The 22,064-nt window shown below is 40.3% G+C and overlaps 1 protein-coding gene across 9 annotated transcripts in view; it reads left to right on the forward strand.

The window, feature by feature from the left end:
- The window catches only part of adgrb1a (adhesion G protein-coupled receptor B1a), a 585,075-nt gene that overhangs the window by 305,731 nt on the left and 257,280 nt on the right, over window positions 1-22,064 (forward strand). For all 9 annotated transcript variants that reach the window (XM_043687845.1, XM_043687847.1, XM_043687850.1 and 6 more), the window contains 2 exons: window positions 1,190-1,333; window positions 17,815-17,890. In XM_043687845.1, the coding sequence (XP_043543780.1) occupies window positions 1,190-1,333; window positions 17,815-17,890 (220 nt within the window). The remainder of the gene's footprint in view (window positions 1-1,189; window positions 1,334-17,814; window positions 17,891-22,064) is intronic.

The following is a 22,064-nucleotide window of genomic DNA, read 5'->3' on the forward strand; positions in this document are numbered from 1 at the left end:
GAACAATTCTGAACCTGCAAGGATGTTTCAATATGGAGGTGTCTCCTCCTTATTTCCTACAAACTCTCTTCATTAAATTTCATTTGTCACCTAATTGCCCACCATCTTCCTTGTATTTCACAATGCTTCCAATATTTGGGAATTGGTAAATGTTGGAATTGTGCACAGCTCATCAAGGTCTAGTAGCAATCACTTCTCCTGGTGACCCTGTGGAACAGCAGACATTCTGATTGGACTGTCACCCCTAAGAGGTAGACAAACAGGAGGCTGAAAGAACACAGCAAACCGAGCAGTGTAAGGAATTGGAGAAGACCACGTTTTGGGTGTAACTTTTCTTCAGGGCTGGGGGTGGGTGTTAGGGAAGCCATAGATAAAAAGGGTTTCACCCAAAATGTCAACTTCTCCACTCCTGATGCTACTTGGCTTGCTTCCAGCCGCCTGCTTGTCTACCTTGGATTCCAGTATCTGAAGTTTTTTGTCTCTAACCTCTGAGAGGTGAGCTACTGACAGTTAATGATGGAAGTCTTGGTTTCAGTCTCTTAATTGACCGCTACTGGTAAAGTTCTTCCAAATGTCTGACTGTATATACACATAGGCTTGGGGCAATTTTCAATCCTGGGACTTCCACCTTTGATATTAAATTCACCCCATGATTTTAATGCTGTGAAAATGCAGGGAGGAAAGAAAATATATTTGAAAATTCAGGGGAGGGAATTTCAAAGATGCCTTGATATTTTATTTGTTGTATCCTGTGGTGAAAAGATATAAAGCAATCTTGATCTTGCTCAGTTTCCTTCATAGAATCAAAGAATCCCTACAGTGCAGACCATTTAGCCCATGGAATCCACAACCCCCTCCAAAGAGCATCCCATCGAGACACACCACACTTTCCCCCTTCCCTATCCTTGTAACTCTGCATTTCCCATGGCTAAATCACCTAACCTACACAACCCTGAACACTACAGATAGCTTAGCATGACCAATCCAACCAACCATCATATCTTTGGACTGTGGGAGGAAACTGGATCACCCGAAGGAAACCCACACAGACACGAGGAGATTGTGCAAACTCCACACAAACAGTCTAATTGGTCACAACTTAACAGCATCCCTGACAATGTATCAATCACTTTTCACCAATGTGTGAGGTTCTGTCTAGCAAAAATCTTAATCCTTGTTTCTTTTCCAGTGATCTGTATTTATAAACGGCCAGCCGTTGGAGCTACAGATATCAATTTCCCAATGAAAGGATGGAGAGGAATGGTTGACTGGGCAAGGAATTCTGAGGACAAAGTGACTGTTTCAAAAACTATTTTTTCTGCAGGATTGACAGGTAAGGTGGCACTGTAAACACTTCCTTTTAGTGTTGGAGATTCAGTGATTGCTATACAAGTGTCAGTCAATATATTGAAAGCACTCTGGGGCTAATCACATTGTTATTGAAAGGCAACTGCTTCACCTTTGCAAAATCATGCATTTTATATTGGAATCAGTTGTTTTTTTTCTCCTGCACAACAGCAATGACTGCTCTTCAAAGATTGCACAAAGCAAATTGGAACATTAGGACGGTACCTGCTGCTTTATACTGACACACATATCATTATAGACTATTAGTCAATCTTTCATAGTGCGGTCCACACAGCCACCTACTTGAGCTCAGAGGCTAGTACAGCCTCAAAATTGATTCACTTGTGAACATTAGTGGTGCAGATTGCTTCATTTCAAAATGGGTCAACTGCACCATATCTGAATACCTACCTGTTCAAACTTATGGACTCTTTTTCATCTGGAAATCAAGGCCTAATGATACAAACAAAATCCTGTTTGCCTAGAATCACAGCACAGCCCTGAAGGAAGCCAAATAAATATTATGGTTATTATAGCAGGTCAGACAGGAGGAATGTTACTCAACTCCTACCTCCCCAATGCCTGTCTACTATATACAAGGCACAAGTCATGAAAATAATGGAATACTGTCCACTTACCTGGATCAGTGCATCTCCAACAGCACTAGAGAAGCTCAACACCATCCAGAACAATGTAGCTCACTTGACATGCACCTCATCCACCATTTTCAAACTTCATTGTCTCCACAACTGATTCAGAGTGGCTCTAGTGTGTACTATGTACAAATTCTGCTGCAGGAACTCACCAAGTGTCCTTTGACACCAGCTTACAACTTTGTGGCCACTGCCACCTAAGAGGACATGGGCAACCTTTGCAAGGGAACACCACCGCTTGCAAGATCCTCTGCAACTGCTCTTACTTTCCTGACTTGGAAATATGTCAGCATTCCTTCAAGGTCTGAAACTCCCATCCTGTCAGTACTTACACAACCTATAGCCTCCCGCATCCCACTGCAAATGCACCCTTCATTTTATGGTGGCTCTCCTCATTCTTCCTAACACAATAGACCACTTTATAATTTTCTTCGTTGAATTTCATCAGTCACCTAATTGCCCACCATCGTCCTTGCATTTCATAATGCTTCTAATATTCGGGTATTTGTAAATATTGAAATTGAACTGCACTTCAAAGTCTAGGTGATTGATGTGAATCAAGAAAAGTAGTGGTGATAATGTTGACCATGGGAACCCAAATATATACAATGGACCAGAAATAAAGTTTTTAAATTTAAACAAAGTTAACATTAATAATATAAGTTAGGGCCTGGCCAATGTGACTGGGAAAAGCTACTTGTAGGAAAACCCAATATCAGAGCAGTTGGGGACAATCAAAAGGGTAATAGTGAGAGTGCAGAGCCAACATGTTTCTGTGAAAACAAGGGATAGTACCAACATGGATTGTACACTCAATGGTAGGTTCTTAGGAAGTACAGAAGATCAGAGGGACCTTGGTTTAAATGTCCATAGATCCTTGAAGGCAGGAGACAGGTAAATAAGGTTGGCAAAAAGACATATGGGATACTTACCTTTATTAGTCAAGGCATTGAATGCAAGAGTAGGGACATTATGATGGAGCGGTATGTAACATTAAGTAGGCCAGAGCTAGAGTACTGTGTGCAGTTCTGATGTCACACTTTAGAAAAGATGTGATTGGACCTGAGATGGTGCAGAGGACAGTCACCAGGATATTACCTGGCCTGAAGCTATTCAGCTATGAAGAATTATTAGCGAGGCTGGAATAGTTTTCCTTAGAGCTGAGAAAGCTGAGGAGGCATCTGAGGTGTACAAAGTTCTGAGGGGCAAATTCAGGGTGAATAGGAAGAAACACTGACCCTTAGTCGAGGGATCAACCCCAATGGTTGTAGCAGTTTTAGAAGGGATTGATGAAAAATGTTTTCACCCAGAGTGTATGGTTATCTGGAACTCACTGCCTGAAAGGATGGTGGAGGCAGGAACATTCAAGATATTAAGAGCTATTGAGATGAGCATGTGAAATGCTGGATACAAGTTGTGGACCAAGTGTAGGATTTGAATAAATGGATGCTTGATAACTGGTATAGGCACTCTGGGCCAAGGGATCTCTTTCCATGATGTGAAACTTCATGTCTCTAGCAGTAGACTGACTTTAAGTCATCCGGTGTAATGTTAATTAGTGCTGGTCCTCCATGAACTTGCACCCCTTTTTGAGACAGACAGTGAATAGCACATTTCGTACTGGCTACATGCAGTTATGTAATTTTGAAACCTGAAGTTAAAATGAATGGGCACAGAACAACCATATATCACTATCCATGTACGTGTCTCCAAGAGTTGTCTAATCCATCTCCACTTATGCCCAACAAGGAAAATGTTGAATATTAGTTTTACAATCAATTCAGTATTTCAGAAAAGGACCGAGCAACACATTTACAGAAACTTCCCTGAGGACATAAAACAATTTGAATGCAGCCTACAATAATTGATTCTGTATATGACAAGATGAAAAATATGAGACAGGAAATATTTTCCAATCTGTCCCATTATAATTGTGCATCCAATTCTCACAAACTGATTGTAAAAGCTTCTATAGGTACATGAAGAGAAAAAGAAAGTGAGACAAAAGTAGGTCCCTTATAGTCACAAATTGGAAATTATAATGGGGAGCAAAGAAATGGCTGACCAATTAAATATATACTTTGGTTCTGTCTTCATACAGAAGGACACAAATAATGTCCCACTAATATTGGGGAACACTGGGTCTTGTGAGAGAGAAGAGCTGTAGGAAATCAGAATTAGTAAGAAAGTGGTGCTAGGAAAGTTGGAATTAAAGGGCTATAAGTCCCCAGGACTCAATAATCTGTATCCCAGAGCATTGAAGGAAGTGACTCTAGAACTAACGGATGCATTGGTGGTCACCTTTCGTGATTCTATAGACTCTGGACCAGTGGATTAGAGGGTATCTAATAAAAATCTATTATACAAAAAAGCCAGTAGAGAGAAATCAGAGAATTATAGACCAGTTAGCCTGACATCAATAGGAGGGAAAATGCTAGAATCATTTGTAAAAGATTTAATTGCTGTGAATTTGGAAAACAATGACAGGATTAGACAGAGTCAGCATGGATTTATGAAAGGTAAATTATGTTTGACAAATCTACTGGAATTTTTCATGGATATGTTGGGGCAGATTGACTTAATTAATTAATTGCTTGACACTTGGGTGTACTTCATTGTCAAAGAGCTTTATTGTTTTGCACTAGTGGCAAGAAAATCTCAAGGATGTACAGAAGCTTCTTCGCTGAACAAAGGGAAACATATGTATTTATACATTTGCAATCAGATTAGTCATGGAATGCATGATCAGTTGATAGACAGTTTTAGGTCTTCCCATGTAATCAGGTACTTTTCAGACACCCTATCACATTTCGTTGGGCATCCACAGTTCATATTATTCAATCACATTCCACACTTCAGCTCCTGTACCAGTTAATCAGTACACCTCTGCCAATAACAATGGGGCTCCATCTGCCTTAGACTGAAAATCCATGCCAGTGCAGTTAAATCCATTAATACCTTCCATTTTTCATATCTATCATCTGTGGGTACAATTACCTGCGGGTGTTAATGAATGTGGATCAGAGCCTTCCCTTCTATCCCATGATCAATAACAGACTTTGGACCAGCCTGGCATGGAGGCTTCTGTCAGTATTTCTCAACGATGTCCCCTATCAAAATGTCTCTATACAAGCAGCTGTATTTGCTTCTGTTTCAACAGAGTCCATTGTTCACATTCACAACATCCTCTGTGTCTTATTTTAATCTTGTTAACATGGATATACTCCTTTTAGAAAGGCTTCATAACTTCAAAGAATGAATATGGAAGCTACTATTTCAGCTAAAACTCTTTCCCAGCCATTAATGTCAACTGAGAGCCACTTTCAGCATTTTATGGTTCTTTCAATTTTTATTCAGCATTTTAAGCTTCTTCAGCCATGGCTAGTCCTAACCGTTGTAACTTATTGAGTTGATAAAGGAGAACCAATGAATGTGGTTTACTTGGACTCTCAGAACACCTTTGATAAAGTCCCAGCTATGTTTGGATCCCAACTATTCACAATATGGATTTATGACTTAGATGGGGGAACTAAATGTAATATCTCCAAATTTTCAGATGACAGAAAACTGGATGGCAGAGTAAACTGTGAAAATAATGCAGACATACTTCAATGTGATTTGAACAAGTTGACTGAGTGGGCATATATATATATATATAGGAGATGAAGTATAATGTAGATAGATATGTGGTTATCTACTTTGGGAGCAAAAAGAAGGAAGCAGATTATTGCTTGAATGGTGACATATTGGGAAAGAGAGAGGTACAAAAGACCCAAGGTGTCTTTTTACACCAGACACAGAAAGCATGCAGGTGCAGCAGGTAGTGAAGGTGGCAAATGGCATGTTGGCCTTCATAATGAGAGGGTTTGAGTAGAGGATCAGAGAGGTCTTGCTGCAATTACATAAGCCTTAGTGAGACCACACCTGGATAATTGTGTGCAGTTTTGATCTCTCTATCTGAGGATGGAGGTTCTGGCTATGAAGAGAGTACAACAGAGGTTTACCAGACTGATTCCTGGGATGGCAGGACTAACGTATGGAGAGACTAGAGAGAAATTGTAGCAGGACTAGGCAGAAAGGATGTTCCTGATGAATGACGAGTCCAGATACAAGGGTTACAGTCTAAAGATATGGGGTAAAACATTTCGGATTAAGATGAGGAGAAATGATGAGAATAGTGAGCCTGTGGAATTCTCTGCCACGGAAAGCAGTTGAGGTCAAAACTTTTTCCCAGGGTGAAGGATTCAATAATGAAAGGTCACGCTTTCAAGGTGAGAGGTGAAAAGTTTAAGGGGGATACACGCGGCAAGAACTTTACACAGAGGGTAGTGGGTGTCTGGAACGCATTACCAGCAGAGGTGGTAGAGGCAGGCATAGTAGATTCATTTAAGATACGTCTGGACAGATGCATGAGTAGGTGGGGAGCAGGGGGATACAGATACTTAGGAAATGGGTCACAGGTTTAGACAGTAGATTTGGATTGGCTCAGGCGTTTAGATTAGATTAGATTAGATTACTTACAGTGTGGAAACAGGCCCTTCGGCCCAACAAGTCCACACCGAAGGTGAGAGGGAAAAGTTTAAGGGGGATACACGCGGCAAGAACTTTACACAGAGGGTAGTGGGTGTCTGGAACGCATTACCAGCAGAGGTGGTAGAGGCAGGCATAGTAGATTCATTTAAGATACGTCTGGACAGATGCATGAGTAGGTGGGGAGCAGGGGGATACAGATACTTAGGAAAAGGGTGACAGGTTTAGACAGTAGATTTGGATTGGCTCAGGCTTGGAGGGCCGAAGGGCCTGTTCCTGGGCTGTAAATTTGCTTTGTTCTTTGCTCTTTGTTCTTTGTAAAACATTGAATGTTTTCAAGAATCTTGTTCACTAATGTCTTTTAAGGGAGCAAACTGCCAATCCTTATCTAATGAGGCCTCCATGTGACTCTAGACCCACAGCAATGTGGCTGACTCTCAACTAGAGATTAGGGATGGGCAATAAATGCAGAGCCAGCAACACCCTCTTCCTGCTAATTAATTTTTTAAAAAAGAGATAGATATATTTCTTCAGACTAAACGGATCAAAGGGTATTGGGAGAAAGCCAGGATGATCAGCCCGGATCATATTGAATGGCAGAGAGGCTTGAAGAGTCAAATACCCTACCCCTGCTCCTTTTGTTTTGTTTTTGTGTTTGAAATATTGGAACAAACAGGTTTGAAGGGCTGCAGACACTTATGCTTTCTCATATTTTTCAATGTAATTGAGTAAGGAAAATTACATGGAACAGCCAGCTCGCTCCATGGACTACTGTTAATCTAGCATATTGTCAGCTTTTTACCTATAATTTGATTTATTGCATAATAATTCATTAGCTTCCATACCAAATCAAAAAGACAGCTAGGATACTGAACAGTTCCCATATGTGGACAATTTATTCAGAGCTGTTCTCCACCATTGGCAGGGCCAACCCTTTTAACATACAAATTGCTGAGATTCCCAAGGCTGTACACTGCTGAGATTCCCAAAGCTGAAATTCTGTTCTTCTGATCTGGCAGTAAATAAGTCTGTCACAAAGCACTGTTCTGCTTTCTAAGACCTGCAACATTTATATGATTTGCCCCTTGTGTACTGAGCTTGCAACATTATATCAGACACCGGTAGACATTTCAGAGTGATAGAAAACAAGAATTGAATACAAATACTATCCCCAAAGGAATACTTTAGCAACAGTTTCATACAATTTCACGGTGGTTCTCCATGTCATGCATTGATCAGTCACTGGTGTTTCCCAGTGGAATGGACTGTTCAGCAGACTTTGAAGTCAGGAGGATGAGCTGAAGTTTTTCAATTCTGATAAAGATTCATGGCACCTGTATTTAGGGAGAGATGAATTTCAACCTTCTTTTAAAATAAAAGACAAATCATGAGAGGTTTTTTTTGAGCCAGCAGTGTTTCATTTCACCTGAGTGGAGGCTGCTATAGGTCACTGAAGGAGCATCATGTGACCTGGTCACCACTTGGATACAGCAGCAAGTATATCTTGGTCATTGCTCAACGCCTTTACCGTCGAAAGAAAAACTGAAACATCAGTTTGGGTGCAATTCAAATAGGAGTCAAGAGTGTGATGCTGGAAAAGTACAGCAGGTTAGGCAACATCTGAGGAGCAGGAAAATCTGATGAAGTGAGAACAGTGCTCACTCCATTTGTGAATGGTCTTGAACCACCAACCTTTCAGTTTACAGCCGAATGCAATGACCAATCAGCACAGAGACTTGTTGATTCTCCTGTTCCTCAGATGCTGCCTGACCTGCTGTGCTTTTTCAGCACCACACTCTCAACTCTGACCTCCAGCATCCTCACTTTCTCCTAGCAATCGAAATAAGAAGTCATTTACTGTTTATTTTCCTTCATTTGTCAGATATGAACATAATTGGCCGTGCCAACATTTATTGCCTCTCTTAAATTGCCCTCAAAAAGGTGCTAGTGAGATGCTTGAACTACTGCAGTTTACATGGTGTAGGTAAATCTAGACTACTGTTAGGGAGTGAGTCCTTGGATTTTGACCAAGAGACAATTAAGGGTTGGAGGTCTGCTTCCTTCACTTGACTTAAACTTTCAGAAACTTGATGAAAAATTGATAGCTGAAATGTTTGCGACTTATTTTTCCAAATAACTTAAGATACAGCAAACATTGGCCTGAATCTGCCAAACATTAATAATGCTGGTTGGATTGCTGCTGCATCGAAAATGTCCTGAGTCAATACTGTGTACATTTTTTCTAGGGTGTCTCAACACCTTCTGAAATTTGCAACATGGCATTTCTGAAGGAACTCTGATAGAACACAATGGGTTTGGAGGGAGGAAGGATGGTATGCTGAAGGCTGGACACGCACTCCTTCTAATGGGATAAGCTGCCAAATAGCAAGTTGAAAAGCCCAGTCTGAATTTTATTGAATGGGCGAGTGGGTGACTGAGTGAGAGTGTAGGTGGATAGGATGGTGCCAATGGCTAGAGAATAAGGTGCAAGTTGGTTGACTGGTGAAGAGGATGGTTGAGTTGGATGGTGGATGGTGGTTGGAGTTGGACGGTAGATGGGCTGTCAGGATGGGTCTGGTTATGAGGTAATCCATTTCGGAGGGATTGTCAGGTCAGGACCAAGTTTGGGTGAAGGGGGTTGGGGGCTTGTCAGTTGATTGAAGGTACTCAAGATGGGTCGCAGAGCATTTGGGTTAGGTGAAAGCAGAAATATAGAAGGTAAGAGCAGGAATCACCACTCAATCCTTCAAACATGCTCCACCTTTCAACATGATCATTGCAAATCATCTTACTCAGTATCCTTGTTCTTGATTTCTCTCATACTGTTTGTTCCCTTTAGTTCTAAAATCTATATTTATCTTCTTTTTGAAAACATTCAATGTTTTAGCCTCAGCTGCTTTCTGCAGCAGGGAATTCTTAGCCTCATCACTCTCTGAGTGAATAAATTTCTCCTCAGCTCAGCCCTAAATGGCCAACCCCATCTCTTTAGACTATGCCCTCTGGTACAGGACATCCCAGTCACCAGGAATGTCTTTTCTACATTTACTCTGTCTAGTCCTGCTAGAATTTTGTAAATTTCTAGAAGATCCCCTTTCATCTACTAAACTGTAGTGAATGTAGACTTATCTAGACTCTACATACATCAGTCATGCCATCCCAGGAATCAATCTGGTAACCTTTGTTGCAGTCCCTTCAAAGCCAGAACTTCCTTCCTCAGACAAGAAGATCAAGACTGCACCCAGTAATCCAGGTGTGAAATCAGCAAAGCCCTATATAAACTGCAGCAAGACCTCTCTGCTCCTGCACTCAAATCCTCTCGATCTAAAGGCCAACATACCATTTGTGTCAGAGAAATTAGCCCAATAAAGCAGAGATCGCACAAACACAGATCAAAATGGAATTTACAAACAGTTTATTAACACAGTGATATTGCGGAAGAGAATCTGACCAAGCTGAAACAGCACAGACAGTCTGTCCAGGTAGCCGAAACTCTCTTCCTCACACTGAGAATCAAGCCAGGTTTTATAGGAATCCTGTACAATGATGCTAATTAAAAATAGGGAAAATACAAAGTATTTGATAATTAAATAATCCAGTTATGATGGTGTTAATTGCAAAGCGGTAATCAGAAGAATGTCCTGACTGTAGATACAATGTAGCATCCTGGCAGCATCAAATAGTTCTTAATGGGACCAGGAGATTTCAGGTCTCTTCAAGGTTAGGTGAGAATGCCCCTTTTAAAGCAGTATGGTGTTTCCATTGTTTCTCTCCTGTGAGCGAGGTATTCTGGTGCCTCTCTGTGTGACCTGTCCTTTGTGTGGCTTTGGTATCACTGGGGTACGAGACTGCTCTTAGGGCTTTGGAACAGCTGTGTTGATCGGGTCCAGGAAGCTTATTTTTAGTTTGTTTTGGTAAGTGTATTCACTGGTCTGCGAGTGACTATGGTCATGTCTGGTTTCTCTTGTCAGCTTATTTGGTCAATGCTGAGGCATTCTGGGTGTTCCTTGTATGGTTTAGACAGGCTTGATTTCTGTGTTCCGTGTGGCCATGATGTGGGTAGTTAGGGTGGCAGATCTTTTCCCACAATTTGCCTTCTTGCACTTGCATGCTTACTTTCATTGATTTGTGTAAAAGGATACCTGGGTCTCATTACAGCCTCCCCCTTTCCCAATCTATCTCCATTCAGATAATAATCTGCCTTGGAGATATTACATTTATTTCCCACATCTAAGTTATTACTATATATCACAAATAGCTGGCATCTAAGTGCAGATACCTGGGCTACCCAACTGTTCACTTCCCACCTACTCATAAAATGATCTGTTTCTTCCTTCTCTTTGTTTCTTGTCTGCCAGCCAGTTCTCTATCTATGTCAGTATCCTACCCCGAATTCCATATGAGTGAATTATTTATGCTTATCTCTTTTGTGGAAACTTATCAAATGCCTTCTGAAAGTCCAAGTAAACACATTCCCTATCTTGCCCTTATCACCTCTACTGGTTAGAGCTTTTAAAAAGTCCAGTAGTTTTGTCAAGCATAATTTCCCTTTGTGAATCCCTGCTGACTTTGTCCAATCCTATAACTGTGCTAGGGTGGGTCAGGGAATTTGTTGTGTCAGAGGTTAGTTGGGTTGTTGTGGGAATAGTCAGGGTGTCAGTATAATCAGGTGATTGAGTGGTAGTCAGATCCATGTTGGAAGAGAACATACTTGTGTTTTCTGGACAGTTGAGGAAATTAAGGGATAGTATTGAATAGTCAGAGCGGATTATAATGGGAAAGGTTAGACGTGTAATTACTCAAGTTTTACATGATATACCAATCCATCAAACCATCTCTGGGTTATTATCCAGTGCTTGGTTTCCAGGGCAGGATGGTGCTGGTTGAGGTGGTGCTGGTGGTGTAGAATAGTCAGACCCTTGAGGGAGGAGCTATCTTAGGCTGTGTGTGAAAAGACAGACTAAGGCTTAAGGCTTTCCACCATCCTCCTGGCTGCTTGGACAGTCAGACATACTCTGTGTTTGGAAAACATCTAAAAGTGGCCTTACAGGAAAGATGTGAGCCAATTCGCTGTAAAGCACCTGCTATTGTGAACTTTCTTTTAACTCCAATAATCTTGAAAAGTGTCATCCACATTGCTGTGAGTTCGAAGTTGCATGTAGGCAAGTTGATTAGACAGATGACACATGGTGAGATGAATGTGCAGGAGAGAGGGCTTTATGCAAATGGGTTACATTTGAACAGAGCTGGGACTGAGCTCCTTGTGCAGCGTTTTGCTCAGTGGAAGCATATAATTTAAGTCAGCAAGGGTGTGGGAACCAGAAGAAAATATTAAAGATCAACACCAGGCTGAATGAAAAGCTGGGAGAAGCAGATTGCACTAAAATAGAAAGCAGTAAATTAATATGTGGAGTTGGAATAAAGGAGAAGTCCAGATCAGTGTTACACTGCAGAGTGTATGTGAAGGCTCAGGGTTTAATGAATAAAAAATGAGGAATTACAGATACAAATTGACATATGAGATCATGATATTGTCGTGATAATGAAGACATGACTCAAGAAAGCAGAGGTCTAAGTGTTAAAACATTCCTGGTTACAAGATATTCAGTAAGTATAAGAAAGAGAGAAAACAGAAGGGGTGATGTTTTTGGTTAAGGTGAGCATTGCAGGATGTTTCAGAGCATTCAGGAAGAGAATTTATTTGTTTAAACCTAAGGAATAAGAAAGTTGGAATTGCACTGCTCAATTTACTATCACCAACTAATGGGAAAGATACAGGGAAACAAAGTTGCAAGAAAATTACTGAGAAATATAAACAGTATAGAGTACTTACAATAGGAGAGTTTAATTACCCATATAAAGACTGGGATATTGAAAGCTTAACGGGCAGCGAGAGACAGGCATTCTTCAATTCTGTTCAGAATAATTTTCTACAGCAATATGTGTCCAAGAAAGGAAGCACTGCTCGACCTGAGTTGGGTCAAGGAGGTCAAGTGATAGTGGCGGAACCTTGTGGGGAAAGTGAATATTGTATCACAAGGTTTATGATGATGATGATGATGGAAGATGCCATTGGTCAATTCAGAGTAAAATAATTAAATGATGGAGAGTGGACTTCAACGAGGCTAAAATAGAGTTGGGCCAGATGGATTGGAACTAAAGGCTGACGGAAAATCCATAGCTGAACAATGGACTTTCTTCAAAGAGGAAATAATTGGCCCACAGTCAAGGTATATTCTCTCACATAGGAAAAGTAGGACAAACAAATCCAGAGCTTCCTCGATGAGAAAGGGGACAGAAATTAAAGTGAAGAAAATAATCTTTGTTTATCATAGGTATCTGGTCGTAAATGCAAACGAGATCTAAGATGAAAATACTGAAGGTTCAGAAAGGAGGCAACAAAGCAAATAAGAGAAGCAAAGAGAGATTACAAAAAAAAAGATTGGCAAGCTAACAGAAAGAGACTCGTTTAAGCTCAGTATTAGTAAAATAATGGCAAAGGAGGAATAGTACCAATTAGGGACTATTTGCAAAGTCACATGGGGTATCAAGAGAAATGGTTGTGGTGTTATACGTACACTTTGCAGCTTGTATCTTTAATCTTAAGTCAGATGTTACCCAGGCTAGTGTAACAAAGGAAGAAACTCTGTCTTCAGAAGGAAGTAAAATTGCTTAGAGGGAATCATTGCATAAGCAGTTTGAACTGAAAGTTGTAAGGCACCTTGATCTGTTGAAATGCATGATATTGAAGGAAGTGAACTGAGTTGAAGAATTTTGAAAGGCACTGGCAATTATCTTTCAATCTTCCATGAATTCAGTGTTGGAATACTAGTGAATTGCAAACATTACATCCTAGATCAAAAAGATTGTAAAGATATTTCCAGCAATTATAGACCAGTCATTTTAATTCAGTAGTGGGGAAACATCTCAGAACAGTAATTCAGGTTAGATTTACAGTCACAGTGAAAAATGTGTGTTATTCAGATGAGACAGCATGATTTTGTTACAGGAAGTTTGTTTCTAACGTGAAGTTTTTTTTAAAGGAGTAAAAGAGAAGGTTAGTAAGTGGAAGGCTGTTGATGCAGTGTACAAGGATTTCAATTTAATTTATCCAGTGTCACACACAGACTTAGGAGAAAGATTATAGGCCATGGAATACAATGGACAAGAGCAAAACGGATATAAAATTGGCTTAGGGACAAGAAACAGAGAGCAATGGTTAATCAATATTTTTTGGGCTGGAGGAAGTTTTGTAGTGGAGTTCCCCAGGGATCAGTATTTGAACTACATAAGATCTTGGTGTGCAGGGAATGATTTCAAAGTTTGCAGATAACACAAAATTTGGGAGAATTATAAACATTGAGGAGGACAGTGTAGAACTTGAAAAGGGCTCAGAGGTATGAGGTAATGCAACTTGGTATAAAAATGTGGAGAGATAGTATTAAATAAAATGTACTAAAGGATGTGCAACAGCATAGAGAGCTGAGTTGTGTATGTTTATAAATCATTAACGTGGCAGGACAGGTAGAGAGAGTTATTAATGAGACATATAGTATTCAAACTTCATTACAAGGGCATATAGTACAAGAACAGAGATATTATGCTGAACTTACATGCAACATTGGTTTGACCTCAAATGGATATTGTGTATAGTTCCAGGCACCTCACTTTTGCAAGGGTGTGAATGCATTGAATAAAGAGCTGAAAAGGTGTATGAGAATGGTCCCATGCATGAGAAACTTCAATTTTGAGGATTTGTTTCCCTTGGAGAGCTGAAGGATGGTTAGAATAGCTAGGGAGAAATAATTACTGCACATAAAAAGGCTCTTGAACCATACCTTACAATTTTCAGGTGTATTGCAAAAGAAAAAAATTGTGAGAGGCCAATACAAAGATTGCACAGCAGGTGGTCCAGGTCTGAACTGTGCTGCCTGGAAATGTAATGGAAGTAGGCTCAATCAAGACAGAGGGGATTAGATGATTATTTAAATAGAAGTAATATACAGGAGAAATAGAGGAAAAAGCACGAGGTTGACACTAATCCAAAATACCGAAAGAGACAGTGCTGACACAATGAGCAGAATGGGGTCCTTCTAATTTATGTAAGATGTAACAATTTTGTGATCCTGCAATGTACTTACCATGGAATGGTCTGAAGGCTCTGACTAAAGTGTTCTGCAAAGCAATGGAACTGCCTATCAAAAGTCAAAACTTCCTGAAGAATTTTCATTTAGGAAGTCCATGCATCTGGACTTCCTCAAGATGTCAACGTACACCTTCAATCATACTTCTGGTCTCCAAACATCCTGGGACCTGAAGATTTCGGCCATTACTAAAATGAAAGTGTCTATAGCTGATAAATTCTGTGCATGGAGTAGAATCTGTTTTGAATTAAAATGTATGTAAACAAATCTAAGCTGGCAAGCATGTTGTGAACTTCTGCATTTCATTTAATGGTTTGGTATTGCTCAGTCCACTTTATCATGACTTAATTGCTATTTTTTCACACGCATCTTTCAGTAAAATTCTACTTTTCCTTTTACCCTATTGGCTGCTGTAGAGGGCTATCTTACATTGACACATCGGCTGATCAAATCTCTTGTTATAAAGCCTTGACTGTCTTTGACATCCTAAGATCTGGACACAATAGCATTCCTCCTGTACATTGGTTTCTTTTATCAAATTTACTTTGAAGGCTTCTGCCTGGTGCTGCCCTGAATGGAATGTTCCTGAAGCCGCATTTAGAGAGAGGTGTCAAACATTTTCAATGAAAAGCCAACATAGCCCTTTTGAGAAGAAATATTTGAAATCTGCACATCCATGATGAACTAGAACTGTTTTGTTTCTGTCAAGGTTGAGGTTTCTTTGGAATGTGATTTCTGTGAGAATGTACCTTTCATTTGTCATTCTTAATTTCTGTTAATTGTCAAGTTGGCTTGATTCTTTTGTGCTTATATTTGAAGGAAATTGCAATGGGGAATATAAAAACAGGCCCTAACTTTAACTTCCAGCAACACATTTTCAGCTCTGATCTCCAGCATCTGCAGTCCTCACTTTCTCCCCTAACTTTAACCTAAGCTGCCTAGTGGAAGGTAGATATTAGTGACATATAGATATGATTTGTTTGGATGGCTAGTTTGTAATGCAGGGTAATGCCAACAGTATGGATTCAATTTCTATGGTTGAACCACCTCATCTACCAGTTGAGGTTACCATGAAGGACTCTCCTTCTCAAGTTCTTCCCTTGTCTGAGGCATGGTGACCTTCAGGTTAACCACTAGCAGTTGTCTCTCTGTCTAATGTAAGCAGCCCTATGGTAACTTTACTTTTTAAGGGTAAGCTGGCCAGCTAAGTGAAATAGTTTGCTTATTTACCCATACAAGTGGATAAATAGCTTTCACTGCATTAAAATTTTCACCTTTCTAAGATTGTTAGTTTTCAGGTTGGGCTTTGATTAAATTTAAGTAGGAATGGGTATACTGATCTCCCTTATTCCTGATGAAGGGCTTTTGCCCGAAACGTCGATTTTGCTGAAACTCCTCGATGCTGCCTGAACTGCTGTGCTCTTCCAGCACCATTGATCCAAATACTGATCTCCCTTGTCCTAATGTTTGAAGATTCTGACAATTAACGATGCTCAGCAGAAATCTACAAAACAATTGAATTTAAATAATACTGCCAATTGCAGGGATTTGCACAAACACATTAGATTAGATTCCCTACAGAGTGGAAACAGGCCCTTTGGCCCAACAAGTCCACACCGACCCTTCAAAGAGTAACCCACTCATTCCCATTTCTCTCTGACAAATGCACCAATCACCATTAGCAATTCAGCACGGTCAAATCACCTGACCTACACATCTTTGGACTGTGGGAGGAAACCCACACAGGCACAGAGAGTATGTGCAAACTCCACACAGACAGTCACCCGAGGCTGGAATCGAACCTGGGACCCTGGCCGTGTGAGGCAGCAGTGATAACCCTGAGCCACCATGCCGCCTTCATTGTGCAATGTTACGGTCAGTTAACACCTGAAGTACAATTTGAGACACTTAAACACATGGGCTGAGTGTTCATTTCTGGGTCCTGATCCATTGAAAATAAAGTAAGCGTTAACTGGGAGGTGAAGACAACTTAACTGACCATGAAATCATGTCACAAAATCTCTTATGGACAGTTGAAGGCAGTCAAGGTCTTGTTTTCATATCTGGTCTAAAAGACAGTACCTCTGACAGTGCAGCATGCCATATTATATTGTTAGATCAATCTACTGATGTGTTCAGTGGCAAGCATTCAATTGGACTTGCATCTTTTTATTTAACCATATATTTCAGTTTTAAACCCACAAGTTAATTTAAAATCACAAGTTAATTGCTATTGTTCATTGTACTGTTGTCCAAAGAAGACTTTTATATTTTCTTCTGTAACAGATGCAAATAAATTGGCATCATATTGATTCGATCCCCTACAGTTTGGGAACAGGCCGTTCAGCCCCACAAATCCATACCGACTCTCCGAAAAGTAACCCACCCAGACACATGCACCTACATTTACTCCTGATTAATGCACCTAACACTATGGGCAATTTAGCATGACCAATTCACCTAACGTGCACATATTTGGATTATGGGAGGAAACCCACACAGACACAGGGAGAGCATGCAATCTCCACAGGCATTCACCTCAGGTGAGGATTGAGCTTGGGTTGCTGGCACTGTAAGGCAACAATGCTAACCACTGAGCCACTGTGCCACCCAGCCTACTTTGGACAATGGTGCAAAAGAGAATGGAATATATAAAGCAACATAGATAGTTTCACATCTCCCAAACATTTAATTCCAGTTCAATATTTTAGACCTGCTCCATCAGTGACCATTGAAGGTACTGGGGAATAGGATGGCAGTTCAGGACTGTTACCGTGGGTGAGGAGAGAGGGAGTGCAGCAGGAATGAGAAGTCATCAAGCTTCATTCAGCTATTTAAAATCACAATTAAAGGGCATGACCAAAGTCAAAATTTGTCAAAGTGGACAATGTGATTTAACAAGTCCTGAAAGGAGCAGTGACTATTAAAGGTCAGAGATGAAAGAGAGTTCCTGCAATGATATTTTCTAGTTTACATGATTTCCCCAAAGAATATATTCTACAATGATTGTAAGATTTCTTCAATTCTTTTGGAAGATGTCTTTAACTACTTTGAAATTGTGTTTCAGTTCATTGTAAATAACTTGTCTCTGCTTACCAACAATTGTACACAAGTAAGTGATAAATCTGTATTTATATTTGCAGAGCCAGATGAATCTTCAGTTTATGTGATAGGAACTGTCCTGTATAGAAACTTGGGGGCATTTCTGGATCTTCAAAGGTAAATCTGTTTCACCTTATTCACTGAAGTTATTTTAGATTGATAAAACAAACAGACCCTACAGCAATGTTCAAAGGAGTAAAAGAGTTCCAGTATGTGAGATGAAAACTTGTGGGATGAACAACAAAAACTTATATTTATACAATAACACATCCTAAGTTACTTCACACAAAGCAAGATGTGACATTGAGCTAAATGAGTGTTTTATTTTTGGCCTTTATTATACTTTTCCTAAAATTATAATAAATAATGTTCATATGAAAGACTTCAGTGGAATTCAATAATTTGTTCAATTTTTAATCTAGCTGGGTGACAATCGCTTGAAGTCGAGTGTATGGTGCTGGAAAAGCACAGCAGGTCAGGCAGCATCTGAGGAGCAAGAGAATCAACTTTTCGGGCATAAGTCCTTCATCAGGAATCCTGATATAGGGCTTATGCCCAAAACGTCGATACTCCTGCTCCTTGGATACGGCCTGACCTGCTGTGCTTTTCCAGCACCACACTCTCAACTCTGATCTCCAGCACCTGCAGTCCTCATTTTCCCCAGACAGTCACAGAAAGAGAAAACTGTCTGACTGCAAATATTGATTACTATAGATTAATGTTCCTTCTTTCTCCTGCTAGGAGGATCTTGGATTTTTTTTTAACCTTTTTAATGGCTATTTCAGATGGAAACAAAAATATTTAAAACTGTGATTTGATTGAGGTACAATAAAAATATCATTACATAACTCTGTAAGTAGTATGCTTGCAGTATTCTTTTTAGAAATTCTTCCCTGAATGGAAAGATGAAGGGCAACACGGCACAGTGGCACAGTGGTTAGCACTGCTGCCTCACAGTGCCAGAGACCCGGGTTCAATTCCCGCCTCAGGTGACTGACTGTGTGGAGTTTGCACGTTCTCCCCGTGTCTGCGTGGGTTTCCTCCGGGTGCTCCGGTTTCCTCCCACAGTCCAAAGATGTGCAGGGTCAGGTGAATTGGCCATACTAAATTGCGCGTAGTGTTAGGTAAGGGGTAAAAATGTAGGGGTATGGGTGGGTTTTGCTTTGGCGGGGCGGTGTGGACTTGTTGGGCTGAAGGGCCTGTTTCCACGCTGTAATCTAATCTAAATGCTGGAACTTACCTCAAGAATTCTTCTAATCAATCTCTAGCTTTGATACAATTCCAGGTTTGCACATAGTTAGCAGGATTCTACAAAGCTTAGAGGGCTCAATTTAACCAGAATCAGCTGTATCAGTTTTGGATTTCAATGTTGGTTTTCTCTCTGTGATCTCTGGTATGTTACCTTCCATAACTCTCTTCTTAACCCATGTATCTCGCCCATATGGCATCATACTTTGTCATCTTCTCCCATCTACCAAAGACAGAAGCATTGACACAACTGGGACTGCCCAACCCCAGCACTATTTGGAAGTCTAGCTGTGCTCTCAGTCAAGGTTTGGCAGGCTGCAGCTGTCTGCTTTAGTGGGATCTGGACATCCTTCTAGATAGTGAAGTAGAACAGTTGTTACCCATGGAGCATGCTCTAGGATGTTGATGCCTAATGTCCAGGTTGAAGGGCTAGAGGAGCAAATGGTAGCTGGAGTATCCGCTAACTGCTTGAAATTCTCTGTCAGAAGTCAGCTGCTCTGTTTGGAATTATTTTCTATCTGGTGGGAGGGAGAATGCAAAATTACATATCAGTGAGGTGTGTTGATGTAACAGTGAGGATTTAATTGATTCAAATAGGCTTCTTGACACTTACTTGTGGGGATCTAATCTTGCTTTGCTAAACTTAATTGGAAAGTAGGACTTTTTCCACATAATAACTTTAATCTCTTTACTCCTGATTGCACCTAATTCTAGGAGAAAGTGAGCACTGCAGATGCTGGAGATCAGAGCTGAAAATGTGTTGCTGGAAAAGAGCTCCTGAAGAAGGGCTCATGCCTGAAACGTCGATTCTCCTGCTCCTTGGATGCTGCCTGACCTGCTGCGCTTTTCCAGCAACACATCTTCAGCGCACCTAACTCTCCCAAGTTTCTCATGAATTCCCAACATTGCTCAGTGGCTAGGAAGATTCTGAACATGGGCTGGAACTTGCTACCTGAAAGGGTAATAGAGATGGAAATCCTCAACTCATCTAAAGAGTATCTGGACGTGCATCTCAAGTGCTGTAACCTGCGGAGCTATAGTCCAAAGGCTAGAAAATAGAATTAGATTGTGTGGCTTATCCTATCAATCCATAATCAGTAACTAATAGAAGAATACTTTGCCAAGCTGTCCCATCAGTGAACCCAGTGGAAACTTCTGAAGAGAAAGAATATTTTAGGAAATACTTCCTCCATTCCTTTATTCATCTGTTCTCCTGACATATTGAATTGAATTGAATTGAATTGAATTTATTGCCACGTGTACCAAGGCACAGTGAAAAGCTTTGTCTTGCGAGCAAAACAAGCAGATCACACAGTTAGGTAGCATAGATAAGTAAATAATAGGTAAACAGCGGCAAAAACAAAAACACACGTACAAGCGAATATTAAGAGTTTGTGAGTCCATGTAGTATTCTAACAACAGTCAGGTAGAAAGTGTTTTGAAACAGTTGGTGCACATGTTCAGGCTTTTGTACCTTCTTCTTGATGGTAGAGTTGGAGAAAAACATTGTCAGGGTGGGATGGATCTTTAAGAATGCTGGCGGCCTTTCCTTGACAGTGGGCCTGGTAGATGCATTCCATCGATGAATTCTATAGTTGGGAGTTTGGCCTTTGTGATTGTCCGGGCTGAGTTCACCACTCTCTGTAACTGTCTCCTATCTCGAACAGTACAGTGTCATTACCAGGTAGTGATACATCCAGACAGAATGCTCTCAATGGCACACCTATAAAAATTGGCAAGAGTATTTGCTGTCATGCCAAATTTCCTCAGCTGCCTGAGGAAGAATAGCCTTTGTAATCAGTCCGTCCAAGAAAGCTTGCTGTGGATGATCACATGATTTCATTTTATATATATATATATATATATATAAATGAATAAACTTTGACACTGCTTTTCGATTATTATGACCACAGCTGATATGTTAGTGCTTTGATTTCCACAAATCCATTTTTCACCAACAACCTTTGATTCACTGGCTTAATAAGGGTCAATTTACCCTGATCTTAATAATACTTAATGAACCTTCTACTACTATCTTCTGAAGCAGGGAGTTCCAATGTTGTATAACTCTCTGAGAGACAAAACGCCAGTCCTTAATTTAAAACAATGTTCCTTAGTTCTAGACTTGCCCACAAGAAGAAGCATCTTGTCAGGATTATTCAGGATCTGAGACACTTCAAAGAAATCACCCCGACTCTTTTAAACTGCACTGAACATAAATCCAATTCCAACCCATTCTCAAAATTCAATCCACTCATTCCAAGTATCAGACTCGTAAACCTCTTCTGAATAACCACCAACATATCTGCATCCTTCTTTTAATGAGACCAAATTTGTGCATAGTATTCAAGACTTGGTTTCATCACTGACCTACGTAATTGAAGGATTGCATCCTAATTTGTATGTTCAATTCCTCTTATAATAAAGGATAACGGCCATTTTTGTCACTTGCTGTCCCTGCATAAAAATGCCTAGGCTGGAATACCTAGATCCCTCTGCACCTTGGCATTCTGCAATCATTCCCCAATTAAGTAATCCTCAACTTAGCTTTTTTATTTTCACCTCCAGACGATCACACAAATTTTGAACTTCCTACCTCAAAAGTTGGTGGAGGTGGAATCATTAAGCATTTTAAAGGAAGAGAGATGTATTTTTGTTAAATAAATATCTCAAAGGTTATCTGTGATGATTAGTAAAAACGACAAAGAGTAAGGGTTTCTTCAAAATATTTAAAGAGTTAGCAAAGTGAGCATGGATCTTATAGAAATTAAGACTGGAGAGTTAATAATGGAAAATAAGGAAATGAATTTGCACCAGTCTTCATTGTAGAGGATATATGTTACATTGCAGAAGCAGCAATAATTCAGGAAATGGAAAGGAGGAAGATATTAAGAAAAATCAGTGAATTGGTATTGAGTAAATCGTTGTAGATTCTGGATCAGTGGTGCTGGAAGAGCACAGCAATTCAGGCAGCATCCGACGAGCAGCAAAATCGACGTTTCGGGCAAAAGCCCTTCATCAGGAATAAAGGCAGACAGCATGA

The sequence above is a fragment of the Chiloscyllium plagiosum genome, chromosome 4 (assembly GCF_004010195.1).
Source record: "Chiloscyllium plagiosum isolate BGI_BamShark_2017 chromosome 4, ASM401019v2, whole genome shotgun sequence".
Classification (NCBI taxonomy): domain Eukaryota; kingdom Metazoa; phylum Chordata; class Chondrichthyes; order Orectolobiformes; family Hemiscylliidae; genus Chiloscyllium; species Chiloscyllium plagiosum.